Here is a 21,197-nt window from a genome sequence, read left to right on the forward strand (position 1 = left end):
GACAGCCATGGAGGAAGGCGGAACGCTGGTGGGGGAAGTTTTCAGAGCCCTGAGGAAGAGAGGAAGAGAAAAGTGAGAGAAGCGAGAAACGCAGAAAATGACTTCAACGCTTAGTCAGCACAAGCGAGGCGAGGTCACGCTAACCCGAGTGAGCGACTTGGCTTATCGCAGTGGGCTGCTTCCTGTGAATATCGTCTTTTATTGCCTCCTGTCCCTTTGGTCCTGTGGATGGGGTGACGCATTCTTGGTGATGGAGTCTATTTCTCCCTTTTATTCTCTGACCCCAGAGGTGCGATACTCCCCACCATGGCAGAACTTGAGCATCATTGGTATCGCTGGGAGCTCCGGCTCCGGCAAGACCTCAGTGGCCATGGAGATTGTCAAATCCCTGAATCTGCCATGGGTGGTGATTTTAGTTATGGTATTTTCCACGCTGTCAGAGACTCCGTGTGTCGGTTCTAATGTACATTGGATCCAGGATTCCTTTTACAAGTCCTTATCTCCCGAGGAACACCGCAAAGCGCATGCAAACGAATATGACTTCGACTGCCCAGCATCCATTGATTTTGATCTTCTGGTGCAAACCCTGCGGGAGTTGAAAAAAGGGTAAAAACCAACCCCGCTTCCACTGTAGGCAGTGTGGTATAGCATCGTAACTGACTCGGATCGGTATCCAAGGAAAAAAGCCAATATCCCAGTGTACTCTTTTGCGGAGCACCAGCGCCAGCCTCAGACTACCACGTTGTACTCGCCTCGAGTGCTCATTTTGGAGGGGATCTTGGCCCTTCATGACCCCCGCATTGTAGAGATGCTGGATGTCAAGGTAATGCAAACGCTTCAATGCCTGGGAATCTCGGGCTGATTTTATGTCCAGATCTTTGTGGAGGCCGACATGGATGTTTGCTTAGGTCGCAGAAGTAGGTTACCGGGAAACTGCCGAATGTCGTTTGCTCGCTCACAAAGATGCACTTAGTTCTGCGGGATGTCCGTGAAAGAGGGCGGGACATTGAGGGGATCATCAAACAGTGGTTTGACTATGTCAAGCCATCATACAATAGATATGTCGAGCCCCAACGACCTATTTCTGGTGGGTGACTAACTATTCCTTCCCCGATCCTCTCTCAGCTTCATCCTGATCCTGGAATTTAGATATCATCATTCCCCGGGGGATTGAAAACAAAACCGCGATCGGTACGCCATCTCTGAACACTTGGAACCCTTGGAGTTGGTACATTGATGACTGATGATTTTAGACATGGTGGTCAAGCATATCCAGCGCAAGCTTCAGGAGAAGTCCGAGCAGCACACTGAAGAGCTTCGCAAGCTAGGTTTCCTAGCTGCAGAAGTGGAATTGCCCCCGAATGTTCATGTGATGCCCTCAACGCCGCAGTTCCTCGGGATGAACACAATTCTGCAAAACCCAGCGACCGAGCATGTGGAATTTGTCTTCTACTTTGATCGGCTCGCTTCCCTATTGATAGAGAAGTGCTGTCTCCCCTTCTCCGATAGCTCATTTATGTTGTGCTAATATTCACCCCGCAGAGCCTTGGACATGACATCATATGTCCCAATGAATGTGGAAACCCCCCAAGGCAGTCAGTACCTTGGTTTATTGCCGAAAGGGACTGTATCGGCAGTGGCCATTCTACGTGGTGGCTCGTGCTTGGAAACTGCTCTGAAACGAACCATCACTGACTGCATCACGGGCCGCGTGCTGATCCAGACGAATGAGCACAACGAGGAGCCCGAGTTACATTATCTCAAGCTTCCCGCCAAGCTGGAGGAGCATGCCACGGTCATGCTTCTTGATCCGCAAATGTCTAGTGGTGGTGCCGCCCTGATGGCCGTGCGGGTTTTGATGGATCATGGTGTGGACGAGAACAAGATTGTCTTCGTGACATGTGCTGCTGGGGCCAGAGGCCTGAAACGGTTGACTGCGGTGTTCCCCAAGATAAAGGTTGTTGTTGGCCGGATTGAGGAAGAGGGAGAGCCGCGATGGATGGAAAGGCGCTATTTTGGTTGCTAACATGTCTGGTCTGTATATATTGGGTTTCATAGCCGAGTACATAGTTGATGCATTTGCATTTATGACCAGTCATCTTAACGATAGTATAATTGAATTCAATTCTTGGTCAACAAGAAAAATTGTAATATTCAGAAACCCACCTACCGTAAAACAGGAGGGAATTCAAGTCGCTGTCATTGTATACTTCCGAAAACAGAAGCGGCACGTGTCGTCACACCGCCCCAAAACGCCGGCAAAAAAAAAAAAAAGAAATTTGCCAGCTGATCCTCTCAGTGCTCATTCCCCATTGTCACATTCCATATCTCTTTTCAAGATTCAATTGTCGGGTATTTGTCCCTGTATAAACTCAGTGCGGACGACCATTCCTTAGGGAGACGGCCAAAATGCCGGGCCAAGACAAGAAAAAATCCAAGAAGGCCGGCGCCAAAGGCGAAGCTGGACCCGCCATTAGTACGTGCAACAGCAATTATCGAACACCCAGTTCCCAAGGAAATACAAGTTTCATGACCACTAACCATGAACTACTACAGCGGATCCGCGTTTTGCCAACATTCAGACCGACCCTCGTTATCGCCTCCCCAGCAAACGCCAGACCCATGTCAAACTCGACAAGCGTTTTGCGCACGTGCTGCACGACAAAGATTTCTCCCGCAACGCTGCTGTAGATAGATATGGACGCAGGCTGGCGAAAGATGATACCAAGAAACATCTGAAGAAGTTCTACCGTTTGGACGAGGACGACGAGGACGAGGACATGAGCGCCGATGATGACGACGAAGTCCAAAAAGAATTGAAACGAGTTGAGTCCCGACTATACGACCCTGCACGTGATGGCGGATTCTCGTCTTCTTCCTCAGAAGAAAGCTCGAGTGAAGAGGAGGAAGAGGAAGAAGAAGCAGAGAACGAGGACGACGAAATAGAGTTCCCGGACAAGCAGCAGAGCAATGTGCCGCTTGGAGATGTGACAAACCGGATAGCTGTCGTCAACCTGGACTGGGATAACATCCGAGCGGAGGATCTGATGGCGGTCTTTGCCAGTTTTCTGCCAACCGGAGGTCGGGTTTCGAAGGTGGCTGTCTATCCCAGTGAATTTGGCAGAGAGCGGCTGGAGAAAGAAGAAACCGAGGGTCCTCCTAAAGAGATCTTTGCATCTGAGGGCAAGGACAATGCCAACGATGATGAAGAGGATTCGGACGAGGAGCAAATGGACTCAGACGACGAGGAGGAACAGATCAAAAAATCGATGTTAAAGAGCGACGACGGCGAAGAGTTTAACTCGACCCAGTTACGGCGGTACCAGCTGGAGCGACTACGCTATTACTACGCTATTCTCACCTTTTCCTCTAAGGATGTTGCGAAGCACGTCTACGACCTGGTGGACGGAGCAGAGTATCTATCAAGCGCCAACTTCTTCGACCTCCGCTTCGTCCCTGAGGACACCGACTTTTCAGACGACAAGCCCCGAGACCAGTGTTCCCGTATTCCGGACGGTTACAAGCCCAACGATTTCGTGACGGATGCCCTGCAGCACAGCAAAGTCAAGTTGACGTGGGATACAGAAGACAAGTCACGGAAGGAGGCTCAAGCGCGGGCATTCCGGGGTTCGCGGCAAGACATTGACGAAAACGACCTAAAAGCTTATCTTGGAAGTGATAGCTCCGAGGATGAGGATGAGGAAGATGGAGGAGTGGAAGTGGTGGACAATACTACCGGGGAAGGGTCGAGCCAGAAGGTTTCCAAGCGTGAGGCCGAGAGGCAGCGCATGCGGGCCTTGCTCGGCCTAAGTACAGAGCCGGCTCGCCCCTCCAAGTCCGACGGCCCAGTCGGCGAGATGGAAGTGACTTTTACATCAGGACTTGCTGGTGGCCACGGCAAGGATACCATCTTCGAGAACGAACCAAAGGTTGAAGAAAACACGATGGATAAATACGTGCGGAAGGAGCGCGAGCGCAAGAAGCGCAGAAAGGAGAAGTTGAAAGCCGCTAAACGGGGCGAGGATCCTTCCAGCGCAGATGTTAAGGAGACCGATGAGGCCGTGAGTAGCGACGGCAACGAACCTGCTTTGGCCGCGTCGCCGCGGGAAGAACAAGAAGACATGGGCTTCAATGACCCATTCTTCGACAACCCCGACACCAAAGCTGCTTCAGCAGCCCAGCGCAAGGAAGAAAAGCGCAAGAAGCGTGCCGAGCGTGCAGCCGAAGAAGCAGCCTCTGCCGCTCAACGGGCCGAGCTGGAGCTCCTGATGATGGACGACAAGAAGGCGGAGATCAAACACTTCGATATGAACGAGATCGAAAAGGCCGAGAAGCAGGCCCGGCGCAAGAAGGGCAAGGGCAAGGGTAAGGGCAAGGCCCAGGAGCCTACGGAGGACAACTTCAACGTGGACATCAATGATCCCCGGTTTTCCCGTCTGTTCGAGAGTCACGAGTTTGCCATCGACCCCACCCATCCCCGGTTCAAGGCGACCTCCGGCATGAAGGCCATGCTGGACGAGGGCCGTAAGCGTCGGCGCACCCGGGATGATGGGGAGGCTGAGGCAGCACCGGAGAGTCGGGAGCGCAAGAAAAAGCAGAAGGCATCCAACGGCTCGGAGGACCTGAAGCGACTGGTGGACAAGGTCAAACGGCAGTCGCAGACATGACGCTTGTCCCACAGTGATTTAATGAAATAGCATCTAGCATCCTTGTAATACTTTCCCGAGTAACCGGTGTGCTTGCCAATGCGCCGATGCGGTGTCACGATGAGGCTGAGATCATGTGGCAGCGAGTTGTTTCTCTCACCGCCCTTTCGCCCTCTTCTCTCTCCACATCCCCATCCTCCCCCCTTCCCGATCTCCATTCCTCAAAGGATCGGACTCTAGTCCTGTTATTTTCATTCAATTGCCAACCCTGTTTTCTCCCTTGGTGAATCCGTGTGGAGGCCTCTGTGGCAAAACAATTCCCCAATTGCTAATCTCCTCTGCCCCACAGCTGCAGCCCATCCCACTTTTTTTTTCTTGTCCCCTCAATCGACCTGGACGCTCTCAATCCCCTCGTGGCTTGATGATGGTCACTTCTCGCTGGAATTAAGCTATGGGTAGATGCAGTCTAGTCCTGTCTAGCTGTCTGATACCCATCGTTACACTGCGTTCTGTGATCGGACCGTTTCCTTTTTCCTGCAACACCGAATACTCTTCTCGCTAGGGCTTAGACCGTTACACTTCATCATGCTGGGCCGACTGCTGAGCACCGCAGCCTCGACTTTGAACCCATCGGCATATTCTACTCGAAACCATGGGACACCTCTCGAATCCGTGACGGAAGAGGAACATACTTCCGGCCTCCTCTTCCCCGATGCCAGCCTGCTACGACGCTCCAACACCCATGCGTACCCATTACAAACTACCTTTAATTCCCCCAATGCCTCGACTGCCGGAGCCTACGACGACCGTGGTGGAATGGAGCTGGATGCCATCAAGGATTTTCGGGTGATTGTGGCACAGAATGCTCTCGGGGATCGTGACGCATGCGTCCTACTGGACACACGCGCCTCATCTGAACATCCACCAAGTGGTCTTGGAATCGACTCGCAAGGCCTCGATCAGCCTGGCACGCGCCATGCTCGCGCAGTATCCAGTCTCTCGCGCGGATCACGTCGGAATTTTCTCACCCAGTCTTCGGTGGTCGAATCGAGCCCCCCTGTCTGCAGCCGCCGATGCACGCAGGACATCACCAGCCAGCCCCGGTGCCTTCTCGCGAGCCCGAGGTCGCAGCTCTACACTGGCACCGGCAGGAACATGGCATGATCCCGGTCATACTCGGCACGCGGCCGACTCCAACGATACTGGTCTTCTCAACTGTATTTTTGGGAGTAGCGCATTCAGCTACCGTGGCTCGTCTACCAAAATGCATATCATCTCCGCCGACGAAGATTCGGGTGTGGCGGCAAGCTCGTCACCGGCTGCACGCAGCCCGATTTCTCGTGCTTACACTACCGGAAGCTCTTCGGGTCTGATGGGATCAGCCCGTGGGGCGGATGGCAAGCCACCTTCCAAAGTTACGGTCCTTTTGACCCGCATGTTCAGCGTCAACTTTCCCGAAGGAGCGGAGGCTTCGGCTGAGCGGCATGACTACGCCAATTCTATCTACCAAGAGTCTCTCCCGGAGATGGGATTCCCGTTCCCAGATGTTGCCAAGCGCAAGAAGATCAAGGAGAAGAAAACGCCCATGTATGCCGTTGCCATCACGATTCAAATCCCCTTGCTGGCACGCAATGCAGGGCGACCCGTGTCGCGATTCAGCACTATGGGTGCAGACTCCCCGCGGCCGGGATTGTCCAGTTCATTGGACTCGGACTACCGCTGGCCAGGTGGCTTCTTCGATGATAGCTTGTCATCGGCATCTCCACCGGCTAGTTTGGATGAGCGCCTTGACTTGTTAGTCGATCATTGGGATGTCATCACCCGTACCCTCTCTCATTTGGAAAGGCTTGCTCGAAACGAGATCTTGTTTCTTCTTCGCAAAGTGGATTCTTTGTCTGGACCACATCCGAAGCCAGCCAAACCTCCTAATATGCAACGGACCAACCAAACCATAGTACACTTGCCAGCAAACATTCTCTCCGTGAACTCGAAGCTCAAGGAAGAGGCCCTCCACAGCACCCGTCGGATCAGTTTAGCTCTCCAGACTCCGTATGTGGTCACTGGTCAGAGTCGCTGGGGTGTTTGGCGAGAGGAAGGCCGCTCGATTTTCCGTGGATTTGGCGACAAAGACCAGAACTTTTTCTTCCTTGTCCTCCTCACGGCATTCCTGGGAAACCACACGGAATGGCTAAGCGCTCTCGGACCTGAGTGGTATCGCCGTCGCCATAATCAGCAGCAAAAAGCACAGCAGGATTGTGAACCCAACCTTGTGAACCGAACAGTGATCATTTGCCCGGACAAGATGACAGCTCGACGCCTCATCTTTTTGCTTTCCGCCTTCCTACCATCCAAACAGCGCTTGGAGCCAGTTCCTTCCCCTCTACGACCTGGCACATCGGCATCTATGCGTGCCATCTCCCAAAGCCCACCGGCCGTGCCCTTGCTTCGCCAGGAGTCTCTCCGAAGGGCGATCGAGCGACGAGCCCGTGCTCAACGGTTGTGTGTTGGTGAGAGTGACCATCACCGGCGATCGGTTAGCGCTTCGTCACAAGAAACGACACAGCGGTCGTCTGATGGGGTCGACCCGGCGACGCCCATAGAGCATACATCCGCCCGAAGACCGTCTGATGCCCGTTCGGTAAGAATGCATGGTGCAACTGCACAGGCTAAGGATGCTCGGCCCAAGAATACTAGTGGAGCAACAACTTCTATGACGACTCAGAGCAGTACAGTACCTGTCCCACATTTCACCTCTCAGCCAAGTCGCTCTGGCGAAGGAGAAACAAACAGCAGCGCTGCAGATGGCAGTGACAGCCTAGCATCAGAGAAATTGCTCAAGAACTTGCAACGCAGTGATAGCTCCACTTTGAGCACAAACGGCAGCCTCCCCTCCGCTGGAGGCCGTTGGGGGGGGTCTTTTTTCTGGCTTGTGGAGTCGACAGGAGTCATCGGCTACTGAAAGGAGTGAACCGTACTCCGCAACCGACGCTCGCAAACGATCTGTCTCCACGATCGCCGGCCCGGCCGTCCGTGGGCCCACTACTCTAAGCCAGATGGTCAAGGAAGTCACCGATGATGAACCAGAGCACCGCCCTGACACTGCGCCTAGTGGGAACATCTCTATTCCCGCAACCTCAGCAGCCGCTCCCCACGGTCCGGAGGGCGCCTCGCCAGAGCCATCGTCGTTTACCAGCCAAGCCCGCGAGTCTCCTCTAAAACTGTCGGTGCGGGCAGAGGAAGGCGTGGTAGACGTGGACCTTCCGCTACCTGGATTTTTGTCACTCTCCTCCTCGGGTGATTCCACCATTGCCTCACCAAAGAAGACTCGCACCTCAATCACTAGCGTGGATGCTATGGCGTCTACGCATAGCAGTGGCTCTGGATTCCACAATGCGGCCAAGGAGAACGATGGACCTAGTACCCATGTGGCTGGCTGGTTGAAGGTGTTTCACGAAGACTTCTCCCTGCAGGCTGTCCGTCCCTACGCTGCCCTAGAAGCAGATATCAAACGTGCGATGCAGGCAGAGCCTTCCCCGTACATTCCCTCTACACCCGATGTGGATGGGTCGGAGCGATGGGTGGATGTCGCAACCACCTTGATCGCAGATACCCGAACATCTTCTGTCAAGCGCCTTCGACTGAGGCGCAAAATCACGGTCGGCCACGAGTTGGGCTCACCATCTACTGCCCGTTCCCCAGGTTTCTTCTCGGGCTATGGAAAGTCCTCCGCGGATTCTGCTGAGGGACAGGACCCGAACTTTGTGGAAGAACGATTTATTGAGGAGCCCGTCATGGACCTCGATGGTATTTTGGTCGACGCAGTCGAACGGGTTCTTGGACACAGCGGCTACTCCTCACTCGCACACTCGCGGACCCCATCTCCGTCGCGTGCTCGCCGAGCCGAAGATAAAGGCCACACCACTGGTCGGGACAATGCGCCTCCTTTTGAAGTCCCCCGCGCCGAATGCCGCAAGATGGTCCTTGGAGCCTTGGAAGAGGTCGTTCGTATCGTCACGGCCGAACATTGCCGCGAAGACGTCGACGGTGCGCTTGGGCTTGCCGACCGAGAACGAAGGAGATCCTTGGCGGGAGCCGATAATACCTTGAGGGAAGGTATCCGGAAATGGCTCCTTGATGTCGAAGAAGCCTGGTGATTGCCCGTATGCATCTATTCCGTTCTTTTATTTCTGCTTTTTTTTGGGCCGGGTGTTTCTTTTTTCTTTTCTTTCCCAACCTGCGATGGAGCTGGCCAAGGCCCTGGTTTGTTATGCTTTTCTTGACTTTTGTGCTTGCGCCTGCACTGTTGCATTGTTCGACTATGATACCCACTTCTCGTTGAAGTCTACCCATGGCAAATGGTCTAATTTGAATTTGAACCTTTTGATCGGAATGCTCATCCATCGTACGCTTTGAAGCAATTGAAGGGTGGTTTTTCTCTCTTAGATTTACCCATCGATTTCCGGGGTGTTCCCGAGGTCTACAGATGACCGAGGGAGGCATCTTAGCCAACATGCACCAAGGTCACCGGGGGACCATCCCATTCTACCGTCGGCCCATGCGCCGCAGGAAAAACCCGTATTGTCTTCAAAACCTCATCAGTATGGTTCGGGTCAACGATATTTACCGTGGTCTCAGTCAGCAGCTGACCATTGACCAGCAACTCGATCCCGGACAGAGCATCATCTTGCGGGGCTGTCAACGTGGGATTGGCGACGGTGACCGAGCCCGTATATCTTCTCGCGAACGCCCAGGTCCAGCGCCGCGAGTATGTATCCCTGTCGCTCAGCGCACAGCCCGTCTTCGGGTCGGTATTGGGTGGTGCGCAGGTCTGCGACGTAGCCGATGGAGCGCCATGAGTGGCCGGTGAGTTTTTTATTATTGGGGCATGTGAAGGTAAAGTTCAGGTCGTTGGGAGTGGTGTTTATGTTCAGCTTGAGGGACCCGCTGTCGTAGTTGAGTTGGTTGGTGGGCTTGTCGTGCTGGATGGTTATGTGGCCGGTGCTGGTGTTGAGGTGGTAGTGAGGGCCGTGGTCGGTCTGCCCTGCCCTGTAAGAGATTGTAAGCTTCTTGTGTATTTATTTTTGGTTCTTTTCTTAAGCTAGAATGGGGTGTAGAGGCTGGTTAGGACATGGTTGATCTCACCAGTGCACCAGTTTCACCCCAATGAGCCCCTCTAGCGGCGATGTGACTCGCGCCGAGACCGTTGCTATGTAGCACTTAGTGTGGTGCTCGCATTTATATAGTGGTCAAGCAATAAGGAAAAGAAAATCCCACCGGAATTCAGTGTGTCGCCGCGATGTCTCTGGACCTTGTTGAGAAGTAAATCCACCGAGTCCTTCTCGATGCGCAGTCTCTCGACATTGCTCATCCAGTCGATGCTGATGCCCTCCTAGAAAATAGATTAACGACTGCCAAACAATTGTGTGGAATATCAGAGAAACAAAAAAAAAGATACCTGCAAGGAGCTCATTCCCGCCGTGAACTTCATCTCGATGAACTATACCAACAAGTATATTCGGACTGAACGAATGCTTTGGACTCTCTCAACCGCGACCTTGCGATCTTCTTCAGGTCAAGGAAATAGAAGAAAGAGAGAATCCCAAGTTCCACGAAGACTTGAAAAACCCGGAATTCCTCATTCGACACGAAGCACCGTCCGACATGGCCGGGATTTGCGTCGTGGCTGTTCGTGGCACGACGTAAGATCTTAGATCTCCCCGGGGTTCCGGCTGAATGGGATAAAACTGGCCAAATGGATATCCAGAGTAACATCTTTCAAAAGATTCTGAATACTACTAGTACACTGGTTCGTGGTTCCATTACATACAATTATCGCAGTACATGACAGTCAAGACACATGGATACACTTCAAATATCCCCAGCGTTGGCCGGGGGTATATTACAAAGTTCTCAGATCAAAGGCCGCAGCGAGCCACTGCGAGGACTCCCCTTGTAGCTCAGACTCTCGCCGCGGGCGCGGACACGCGTCAATTCCGGGGATTTGATCCCCTCACGAGACTCATTGGTGACACGGGACGGTAAGCGCGGAGGCGGCGAGATGTGGTGGCTAACGACGCTGGCCGGCAGCTCGAGCGATGGGATGGACGCATCCATCAGATGAGTGGTGGCAGGCTCAACCTTGGTAGAGGCCGGGCGGGTATGTGACTGGCTATAGAACTGCTCGAGCTGGACAGCATCATTACAGAACTCGGAAAAGCCGTGCAAGATGTATTCCGGGGAACGGTACAGGTTGGCGGAGTCAATGCTTGTCGGGCCTTGGGACATGGGGCTGCCGATGTCATGCAGGGGCCGGGTGATCGGGGACAGGCGCGGAGACACGCGGTCGAGTCCGTCGTGAGTGGTAGCGGCACGGGTCCGGTATTCTGAACGGCTGTGGTGCTCGTAGCGAGCTGTGTCGCGGCTGGCGACGCTACGGGTGCTGACGAGACGGTTGGCCAGGAGCAAAAAGTCGCCCTCGTTGGTGATCTGGGCGAGGATGCTGCCGGTGCGGTGGATGAACTGCGGGTACAAATAGTCGGGCTTGCCCCACGAGTACGACACCTCGACGTCTGCGGGGAATGCAGACGATGGCTCGAGGTCCAACACGAAGTCGAACTTCCGAAGGATGATCTTCTGATAGTAATGGCGATCAGGAGGACCAGGTTGTGCAAAGGATGCGTTGTTGAAGACGGTGTGGACAGGTGCTTTGGGTGGCGGAATCTTGAGTTTGATTTGGTAGGGCTTTCGGAACGGCTGCGTCTTGTCGATAGCGCAGGCCTCGGCGATGGGCACTTGGACGAGCTTGAGCCCGAATTTCTCCGCTGTCGACGCCCATGAGTGCACAGTATCTTCAATCAGCTTGGGAGTCGTACTCATCCAGCTAAGCTCGATATGGAAGCAGTTCTCAGGGTTGTGCAGCCGGTCATAGTGAAGGTCGATCACTTCCGGCCGGTTTGACCGTTTTCGCGGGTCGACGTCGTACTTCATCGACTTCGACAGCATAATGGCGGCTTTACTCTTACCCTTAGACGGAGTATTCGGTGTCGGGGGAACACGCTCATCGACGCTGTCAGATCGAGCATGCGGACCGGATGGATCTTTCATATGCCCTGCAGCAGGCGTCGACGGTATCGATTTATCCGATCGAAGCTGCGGGAACCAGCTACCCCGGGATTCAGGACGAGTGATGCGATGGTCGGCACAGACTTGATAGAAGTAGTTGCCGTCGCGGAAATTGTGTCTTTTCTCCACGTGTTGGAACAGCCCATGCTTCATCAGCTCGTTGCCGAAGTCAACTGCTTCTTCGCGAGTATCGATATCGCGGAAGTTCTGTAGCAGCCAAGTGGTGAATTCAAACCCGATGAAACAATTGTAGTGTAGCCTCCAATGCCATCTCCGGTCCATCATCCGCACGCCCTTCTCGCCTTGGATGATCTGTGCCAATGAGGATAGACTGATGTTAGATCTCTCCAGCAACTCCGACTCCGGTAATAGCTGGGCCGGTGAGCTGTCAAGCCCCGGGTCCGTAAGCAGTAATCGGTCTAGCTCAGCTGTGACGATTTCTGATGGGTTCCGCGTCTGATACATGATATTGAGAGGATTCTGGTCTCTCCTTGGGTTTGACGTTTCGAAGCGCTTCTCTTCTGGCGACACATACTTGTGTCGTTGCCAGATATGGGTCAGCTGACTGATACCAAGTAAATGGATTTCTTCCTCGTTGTCCTCATTGAACGGTTGCAGATGACGTCGGGAATTGGGATGAAGTTGCATCGGAATCAACACATAGCGGACTCGCCAGAAATGCAACTGCTGTGCCGGATTTTGGAGATAGTCTCGATGACCAGCCACGTAGTTGTCGGCATAGTTCCAGTTGTACTCCTCGGCAGTAGGGTCCAACTTGATATCCTTCAACTCGTATTCCGGGCTCAAGATTGTCCTCATAGCCGGTTGGTAGAGTGTGAACGAGGCCTTCTTGGGAGACACGAGCGTTGCAGAGGATTGATGCGTGAAGCGTGTGACCTCGATTTCCCCACCGCCAATACAAATAAGCCGGTGGATGGTGTTGCCCTTGGAGAGAAAAGCAGTCGCCCCATCACGTTCCAGCCCTCGGCTATCAAAGACATTGAGGGATTCAAGCGCGGGTTGTGCGGATATTTCAGCCACATTCTTCCCAACGACGATTTGGAATCCATGAGAAAGCCGCAGCGAAATCATTTCACGCAAAAGTACCCCACGGGTTTTCGGTGCCTCGATTCCCTCTGCATCTTCATTTGGAAAAACTCGGTACGGTGTTTGCAGATAGTCCGAAGCAAGTTCAGCGGATGTGGGGAATTCCTCTGTGGTCAACGGTAACACTGCGGGAGACTTCAAGCTTTTCCATTTGACCACGGCCACATGTGGAGGCCGGGGATAGGCGTGTTGCCAACGACCAAACCAGCTAGTATTCCGCAGCACATCTTTTGGGGTATTGCAAGGGTTGACAGATCGGACCCAGGGTGACAGTGCTTTGCTGGGTGAGTTCCTTGCAGACACATCGCGTGAACCAGAATTCACAGTTATTTCAATCTTGTGGCCATGGCGCCGAGGCTGATCCCCATAACGGCCTTCTTCATCGAATGGAGCCTCTGCCGCAGATGTTGCTGGCGATCCATGGGCTTCAGCACGCCCAGGCTGGTCCGAAGTCTCGGGCGACTTCTTCAATGGGGCTTTGATGGAAATTGGCTTGGAGGGAGTTTGGACGGACCTCGGGGGTGTATTAGGTCTCGAGGGTACCTCGCCCACCGTTGGTGTTGAGGTGGTTTCTGAAGGGCTTAAGGATGTAACACTCTTGCTATCAGAAATCGAACCGCCGGGGACTCTTTGATTTGACATTGGCAAAGCGTTCGCATGCTCTACATTGACCCCCGTACTTGCCTGGGCCCTTGGGGGAGTAGCGCTCAACCCCCGAAGCGCAAAACTGATAGTTCTGGATATCCGCGAAGACCCGCGCGCAGCTTTCAAGGCTGACTTCTTGGGGGAAGAGCTTTTTGTTGAAACGGGGCTTCTTGGAAGTGCCATGGAGGAGTCAATCCTGCGGGGACCCGGTCGTGGAGGAAGGTCGTGATCAGTGGCTCTCGTCTCCTGCTCTCTCAGACGCAAGACAGATCGAGCGGATATCCGTTCATGAGCCCCAGCAACTTGAACTTCGGGTTCACTTGAGCGCTTAGCTTTGGTAGACTTTGCGGCGGAATGCAGTTTTGGAGACGTCGTAAAGAGAGTTTCATCGTACTGATCCATCCACGTCATGACGGATTTGCGTGACTTCGAGGAGCCTCTCGCCTGCATATCGCTGTGAAGAAATGGTTCGGGTCGAAGACTCTCGCTGAATTGGGTCCTTAGAGGCGATGGCTGCGCAAAACGAGCTTTAGGGGAAGACTTCGCGACAGGCCAGGCGGCGCGGGCTCTCGTTGCACTATGCCCTTCAATGAGATAAGGAATGGAGATATTTGACTGTTCACTTTCCATGACTCCCATCATTTGGATCTCATACATTCGCACCCGAGGCGTGAAAGCTTTGGATGGCCGAGTGACAGTGAAAAGAATCGGTGCATTGGGATCTTTCTTCAAGATCCGCCGAGCTTCCCTGTATGTTTCGGGGTTCCAATAGGAGATATCAAGCCAGTGAGGGATGCCATAGCTCCAGTCCCTAGACCGTGGATGGGCTCGCTCTCTCATCCTCGTGGCAGAAAGGTATGAGCCTGGGGAGAGATACGATGATCTGCTCACAAGGCTAGACACTGAGTGATGGATTTCAGGGGACATGTTGTCCTTGTGCGATTCATGAGTCTCTGATGGGACACCGGATGATCTCTCTATTGGTTCGCGATATTTGAAGAGTGGTACCGAGTGAAGAGGCATCGGGCTAAGACAGACTAGATCGATAGCTATGCCACGATTCGACAGCGCTTCTGTTGTAGACGCCAGGGATTCGTAGGAGACCTCAAAAACGCCACTGCCGGGTGTAATCACAATGATCGAGGTACCCGTATGGACCATGTCTCGGTCAATATGATCATAAGCCAGATGAGCAGAGGCAAGGTGGATGGCCTCCAGGATGTTGCCTCGCAGGGCGGAGCTAGGACGTCCGGCAATGGTAGCCGTGTGAGGCTTTGAGGGTATTTTGATACCGCTACCAGCCGCAGCGTCAATTTCATCTGTCTTCAAAATTGAGACATCTCGGAGAAACGTCCTAAAATTTCTTTTCAGTTCGTCCAGAATGGTGGTCCAGTGACCGCTGGCCATGTCGTTCACTACGACACGATAGAAATCCCGGGTTGGGGTGTGATTCGGTCCGAGTGTACCTTTGAGGTTCCCAGAGTTGAGTTTCGCGGGGTTGTGGTGAGTGGATGGTTCGTATTCGACTCGAGTGAAGAGCACAATCGTCACCAGATGTTTCGCATCGGAACTGGCCCATCGCTTGAACAGTTCTGGCAAGAAGCCGTTGATGACCCGGCTGAACAGAATGTCGCCTGTGCCTTCCGAGTCAAAGTCCCACATCTCTCTTGACATCTGAATAAACAGGACGTATTTTGCCGATTCGCTGCGGAAGACCGGGATGGTGCGAGGAGAGAAATATCCCGACAGAACCTTCTTTTCCCGGATGAAGATATTTTTTATAGTGGCTTTGATGCTTCCCATGAACATAATTTTTTGCCCCTTGTAGATGATTTTATCAACAAGCTCCGACATGACCAATCGCCACATATCGGAGCGGACCATGTATTGGTCGCGGAAGGCGATATCGACGTGAGATGCAGTACATTGCTCCCGATCCACAATCGACAGCAGGACCTGCGTTCGGTTCTTGAAGCCAAAGATATTGGCCACGCTGTGCGTCACCGAAACCTCCAGCTGGGGATGACGGGTTCGGAGGTCCTGCGGGAGAGGTTTCACCACGAACAGACACCGGCTTTGCAGCGGGGTCTTGAATTTGGAGGAACCATCTGTCTGAGATGTCAGTTTCACTTCGACCTGGCTCTCGCGGACTGTTTTCGTCATTGTATCGGGTTTCAATGCGGAGTGGGCCGGGTCCCCGGAGGCCCGAAGGGGCAGAATTTCAACCACATCCCCGGCTTTGACCCCAGTCTCGGTAAACACTGATTGATTGAACAGTATCTCCTCTCGGGAGAACATCTCATCGTGAACCCATAGGGTACATTGGCGCCGATTCAAGCTCGTCAAAGACAGCCTGGCCGTCCTCTCACCCGTGTTTGGGTCATCTCGGCGTGTCTCCAGCGAATGCGGGGAGAATGTTTCTAGACTTGCGGCGCTCACCTGCCTCAAATGCGACCGCCGCAGAGGCCCGCGCAGAGACATCGTGATCCTTGCATTCCAAGATGGAGAGGCAGTTCCAGGACGATAAGAACCGATAGCAGCGCGTGGGGAGTCACCTGATATGTTTGTGCCTGAGGCGGTGATAAAATGGTATCCCTTCTGGGACGCTTCATACAAGGCCAGGTTTTTCATGAGTCTTGATTTATTCTGATCTAGCGGAGAATACAATTTTGAAATAGGTAGGAGGGAAATTATTAAAATTATTGTAGCATGTCTCACCTTCATTGGGGAAAAAAAAAAACAACCTGCCAAAGTCTTAATATAATATTATAATATTGGATATTTGACACACAGGGTCTGGATGAAAACATACTCCAAGACTGAATCTATACTACAATTCACAGCTCATGGCACGTATACAGGTTCTCGGCCTCGCTGAGAAACGTATCGACCGGATGCAACAGCCCCAAGTCGATATCGGACTGCGCCAGAAAGTCCTGCATGGTGGGTTCCAGGAACGCCATTTCCGTCGTGTACCCGCTGACAGTATCCCGGATGGGGAGATTGTATGGATCGGGGCCGTGCACAGGCGGACCAGACAGCAAATCATTCTCTGATGGAGTCAACATGGCAGCGGGGTTGCTGGTGTGCGATGCACCCTCACCTGCTGCTGCGATAGCCACAGATGAGGAAGCAGCGGCAGCAGCAGCTGACGCTGTAGGCAGTGTAGATGGAAGTCCCGAGAAACCAGGAGCGGTAACCGTCGACGACGAAGGATGGGTAGCAGTAGTGGTGTTGATGATCGGGTCGGACGAGGCAGCCGCATCGGCGCGGCGCGGACGGCGGGATTCGCGGTACGCATCGAGGCATATCTTCACCTGAGCTAGATTATGGTAGAACTCTGCAGCGGCGAGGTTGCCGTTCTCGGTCATGGCGCGCAGCAGATCCAGTGCGGAGTCGAAGCTGGTCATATCGGCGGGATTGCCGATGGGCACGAAGCTGGACATGGCCAGGATCAGGGCGGAGGAGAACAGGTAGTGGGCGTGGAAGTAGCCGAAGGTGGGCATAGAGCCGTTGATCCAGCGAGTGAGGATCATGGAGTGGGAGTGACGCGCGGCGTGGATGCAGGCCTCGCTGAGGGTGAGGACGGGCTGGGAGACGGCGTCGCGACCAGCCGAGGTAGAAGCAGTGGAAGAGGATTGAGCGAGGGTCATGAGGAGGTGGAGGAGGGTAGGACGAGTGGTGAGGATGACGCATTGGTTGAAAGCCATATGCAACGAGACAACCGGCTTCTTGCTGGACTCCAGATCGTCCATGTTCAGACGCAAACTCTCCGGTAGGGTTTCCACCCAGTTCTTGAGGGCCTTGAGCAGTTTCTGCACGCGCTGCAGGAATGTCTCGCGGTATTTGCGCCGGCTGTACAGCTTCGTGATGGTCTCGCCGACGATTCGCGCCAGCTTGATGTTGGCCGTCATATAGTCCGTGTCGGATAGTTCCTCGTCGTGCCGCCAGCGCGGAGACACGGCCGATGGCATGTCGACGTGGATGTCATCGTCCAGGATCTGCATCGGCAGCCCCATCTTGGATCCCCACATGCGGTCGAAAATATAGATGGTCCACCAGATCTCGATCCGGTGCTGGCGCTCTACGGGGTCGATGAGCTGCGATTCTGAGATATTGTGGTTCAGGCCAATGGTCAAGCCCATGCGCATGGCATTTCCAATGAGGATATATGCCGAGTGGCGCCGGTTGAGATAGTAAGAGAAGAGAGACTGGTAATGAGTTAGTATGGGGAAAGCATCATACACTATCCACAAATCACATACCAGCAAGAGCAGTGTCTCCAAATGCGTCACACTCGTCCGTTCCGGCAAGATCTGAACCAAACTCATAGCGCGCGCAAAGTACGATGTCCCGGGCACCCTCGACCCAGAAGAAGGCTCCGAGCGAATCGAATACACCTGCCCAAAAGCAAACAGCGCAAAGAACTTGCACTTGTTGACAGTGCAGTCAAAGTCGGCGGTTTTGTAGATCTCGTCGAGCTTATCGAGAGTCGACTTGCGCATCATCAGGTGGTACAGATGGCCGATCTGATGGATGGCAACCCGCACCAGTAGCCGGGCATGATGCAGACTGGGCCACTGGACGTCGGCATCGTTGGCCTCGGCGATGGTCTCCTCGCGCTCCCACTGCGTGCGCGTGATGTGCGCCGTGGCGCTGTTGCCGGTCAGGAAGCGGCGGAAGCGCGTCGCGAAAGCCGAGCAGGCGGCCTCGCCGACGTATATCGGCGGCGAGGACGGGTCGTAGCGGTGGAACCAGGCGCGGTCGTCGATGAGCGGGTTCTGGATGCTTGTTGCGTCTGGGGCATCGGCGGGGCGGGATGGGCCTCTAGAAGAAGGTTGGTAAGTATTTCTGCTGGCGTCATTCAAAATAGTCTAATGAAAACAACACCGGGGTCGGCCTCGGCTGCTACATACCGTTCCTGCGTCGAGTCGTTGGCTTCGGCCACCGGCGCCGAGGTACGGGACTGCTCTTTCAGGCGCTGGTTCTCGGCCAGCAGTTGGTCAAGATAGCTAAGTTGCACGGTGTCACATTAGCCCTGTTTCACTTGAGATGCTTATAAGCAATAGCCTTTGCAATCCATACTTCTCGCTCACTTTCACCTGGCGATCCCGAGACGCATAGGCGCATTCATCGGCACAGCCCACCGCACAGCACTTGCTGCAGGGCTGATCCCCAGAGCATTTGATCTTGTGTGCATGGCATCTCTGACAGCTGTAGATATGATCGGTTAGCTCCGGTCCATTACAAATGAGGTTGACCTTGCAAGAAAAAGAAAAGAAGAAAAAAGCCGAGGCGACTACGCACGCGACGAATTTCCTCCGCTGCTGTCGGTGGCTCTCGTCGTTCTCGCTCGAGGCCAGACGTCTTTTCACCGGGCTTGTAGCCATTCTGCGAGGCACATTGTCTTGATCTTTGATCTTCACCGATTTTTCGATCTTTCGCTGGAAGATGGTGAGAATACCGGGCAATTCTGACGCGGTCGGAGATCTGGAGATCTTCGCCGAGGCCTCGGCAGGTTGCGCCGAAGCATGGAGACTTGGCCAATCACACGCCGGGGAAAATAAGGAACTCGGGCAAAATAGACCGTAGAATCCATGCTACTTGTGTTCCATATGTTAGACTGCATTCACGTATGGTCATTATTCGTCTCTCTAGAGCCTATCTCTATCTCTATCTTTCTTTTATGCAATGTGTATAAAAAAGCAAATAGAAGACATCTTCTCGCCAGGTCAAGGCTTTGCATCAATGCCGAATTTCCTTTCGGCCCATCGCTGCATATCGAGACCCCATTTCGTAATGCTGAGGACCAGGAATCCGCTTATAATGGCGAAGATGACACCTAGAAAAGCAAGTTAGTGGGAGTTGCAGTCACACCAAAGGAAACCAACAAAACTCACAAATAGTAAATGTCCATCCCACACCAATAGAATCAATCAGCGGCACAACAGCCGCTGTCGCCGCCGCCGCAAAAACATACTGCACGACGTACTTGCCACTGATGACCTCCGAGCGCGCATGAGGCATGACCTCTAGAGAAAACAAGACAGTCAGTCAGAGTACTCTTCAAGTCATTTTCTTCACAAAAATGCCAATCACTAACCAGCTGAGTATGTGTTTAACCCATTAAACGAGCCTAACAACCCGACACCGGCAAAAAATGCACTGATAATCGGCACCGGCATACCGCCCACCTGTTCCTGCAGTGTCCAGCCATAGATCAGGGCCGAGATCGGCACCACGCCGAACAGCGTAGCCAGACCACTGTTCAGACGGTCTTGGGGGAGGCGCACACCGTTCCGTTTCTGGATCCACCGCTTCACGGCGCGGTCGGACAATTTGCCACCGAGAACGCTGCCAATGAGGAAGCCGATGCCAGGGGAGAGATAAAACAGGCCGCTCACGAGAGGAGAGTTCAGGTGGAAACGTGGGTTGAAGATGGTGCGCGCTGAGGTGAGTAGACCGTATTGGAAGGTCGAAAGAAGGCCGCAGGTGAAGTTCTAAGGTAGTGTGAGCTTTGGTAACACTCAGAGAAGAGACATAATGGGCGGTCTTGACTCACTGCAAGGAACACATTCGGGTAGACGAAATGACGGAAGATGCGGAGCGGGTTGAACATTCTCACGATGGAGCCGAGCGTCCAGCGCTCACTGGAATCTGCGGTTTGCTTCTTTTCTCGAATTCTCGGCACAAAAAGCATAGACAGAACAAGACCAAACAAGGTCATGCCGAACTGCATCCAGTATATAATGCGCCAGTGAGCAAAGGTGACGATGATGCCACCAACGCAGGGTCCTACATACTTTGTTAGCTACTGGATGTCCCCTACACAGTGACAGATGGGATATCGACAACGTACCAATTGCAGGACCACTGACAGACCCGACCATAAAGAATCCCACGGCAGTTCCGCGCACCACCTTGACCAGAGTCAGCAACACCATCTATAGCAGAACCTAGAAAACTGATCCGACAAACCGGCTCAAAGATATCTGCGATAATAGTCTGTCCAGCGACCATGAAGAACGTCCCCGTGAAGCCGCCCAGCAAGCGCATTGCAATAAACATGCCCAAATTAATCGACGCGGCGGTCCCGGCCGAACAAGCGCAAAGCACCAGGATGGCTGCATTGTAGGCAGTTTTGCGACCAAAGAGATTGGCAATAGGACCCCAGAGAAACGACGAGAAGCCCATGGCGACCAAGACCCCGGCATTAGTGACATTCAACATCTCGGTGGTGGTCGAGAACTCGGAAGCAATTTCCGGAGTTGCGGGCAGTAGCGAGGTGCTGGAAAAAGTGACGGCCAGGGTCATCCAGCTGACGATGAAGAGAATGAGACATTTGCGCCATGTCGGAATGTCGTAAGAGTTTGATTGTTGAGGTTTGAGAGTTTGGTCGTCCTCCTTGTCTGAATCTGGAGTTTCGACCTGGAGTGGGGGTTTTTGAGACTCGAGAGCAGGCCCTGATTCCATTGTGGGCGAAGATGGCGATTTAGATGAAGAGGCCTTGGGCTATTGAACGGCCTGTGGCATGTCGTCTATGGAACACAGAGAAATAAAAATCCATCGAGCATTTTGTATCCAGCGCCCCCTCGGCGTGTGGGCGATGTTGCCGAAGACATTGCGAGGATTCTTTTCCGAGGTGGAGCACGCCGATGCCAGCGTCGGCGCTGATGT

The 21,197-nt window shown here is 53.5% G+C and overlaps 7 protein-coding genes across 7 annotated transcripts; 3 read left to right on the forward strand and 4 right to left on the reverse strand.

Annotated features, from left to right (window-relative positions):
* Nucleotides 1–250: 250 nt before the first annotated feature.
* NUU61_003788 (Uridine kinase) lies at nucleotides 251–2,026 on the forward strand (the record flags this gene model as incomplete). The annotated part of the gene is made up of 6 exons (XM_056654370.1): nucleotides 251–421; nucleotides 479–577; nucleotides 716–823; nucleotides 974–1,087; nucleotides 1,268–1,444; nucleotides 1,601–2,026. 6 exons carry the CDS (start codon nucleotides 251–253, stop codon nucleotides 2,024–2,026), a joined length of 1,095 nt encoding a protein of 364 aa, XP_056512397.1.
* A 383-nt stretch (nucleotides 2,027–2,409) lies between these two features.
* Nucleotides 2,410–4,667, forward strand: NUU61_003789 (pre-rRNA-processing protein ESF1; the record flags this gene model as incomplete). Its single annotated transcript, XM_056654371.1, has 2 exons — nucleotides 2,410–2,476; nucleotides 2,557–4,667. 2 exons carry the CDS (start codon nucleotides 2,410–2,412, stop codon nucleotides 4,665–4,667), a joined length of 2,178 nt encoding a protein of 725 aa, XP_056512398.1.
* Nucleotides 4,668–5,231: 564 nt separating this feature from the next.
* On the forward strand, nucleotides 5,232–8,800 carry NUU61_003790 (uncharacterized protein; the record flags this gene model as incomplete). The annotated part of the gene is made up of 3 exons (XM_056654372.1): nucleotides 5,232–5,658; nucleotides 5,699–7,559; nucleotides 7,609–8,800. The coding sequence occupies 3 exons, from the start codon at nucleotides 5,232–5,234 to the stop codon at nucleotides 8,798–8,800; spliced, it is 3,480 nt and encodes a 1,159-aa protein (XP_056512399.1).
* A 525-nt stretch (nucleotides 8,801–9,325) lies between these two features.
* On the reverse strand, nucleotides 9,326–10,134 carry NUU61_003791 (putative sugar hydrolase; the record flags this gene model as incomplete). Its single annotated transcript, XM_056654373.1, has 4 exons — nucleotides 9,326–9,692; nucleotides 9,789–9,852; nucleotides 9,921–10,035; nucleotides 10,102–10,134. 4 exons carry the CDS (start codon nucleotides 10,132–10,134, stop codon nucleotides 9,326–9,328), a joined length of 579 nt encoding a protein of 192 aa, XP_056512400.1.
* A 422-nt stretch (nucleotides 10,135–10,556) lies between these two features.
* On the reverse strand, nucleotides 10,557–16,001 carry iml1 (GTPase-activating protein IML1; the record flags this gene model as incomplete). The annotated part of the gene is made up of 1 exon (XM_056654374.1): nucleotides 10,557–16,001. One exon carries the CDS (start codon nucleotides 15,999–16,001, stop codon nucleotides 10,557–10,559), a length of 5,445 nt encoding a protein of 1,814 aa, XP_056512401.1.
* Nucleotides 16,002–16,357: 356 nt separating this feature from the next.
* On the reverse strand, nucleotides 16,358–18,910 carry NUU61_003793 (transcription factor domain-containing protein; the record flags this gene model as incomplete). Its single annotated transcript, XM_056654375.1, has 4 exons — nucleotides 16,358–17,731; nucleotides 17,786–18,347; nucleotides 18,437–18,532; nucleotides 18,828–18,910. The coding sequence occupies 4 exons, from the start codon at nucleotides 18,908–18,910 to the stop codon at nucleotides 16,358–16,360; spliced, it is 2,115 nt and encodes a 704-aa protein (XP_056512402.1).
* Nucleotides 18,911–19,252: 342 nt separating this feature from the next.
* Nucleotides 19,253–20,993, reverse strand: NUU61_003794 (putative MFS transporter; the record flags this gene model as incomplete). Its single annotated transcript, XM_056654376.1, has 6 exons — nucleotides 19,253–19,362; nucleotides 19,421–19,552; nucleotides 19,624–20,020; nucleotides 20,083–20,315; nucleotides 20,380–20,440; nucleotides 20,499–20,993. The coding sequence occupies 6 exons, from the start codon at nucleotides 20,991–20,993 to the stop codon at nucleotides 19,253–19,255; spliced, it is 1,428 nt and encodes a 475-aa protein (XP_056512403.1).
* Between the last annotated feature and the right edge of the window lie 204 nt (nucleotides 20,994–21,197).

This window comes from Penicillium alfredii (assembly GCF_028826965.1).
Source record: "Penicillium alfredii strain IBT 34128 chromosome Unknown utg000005l_segment0_segment0, whole genome shotgun sequence".
Taxonomy (NCBI): Eukaryota; Fungi; Ascomycota; class Eurotiomycetes; order Eurotiales; family Aspergillaceae; genus Penicillium; species Penicillium alfredii.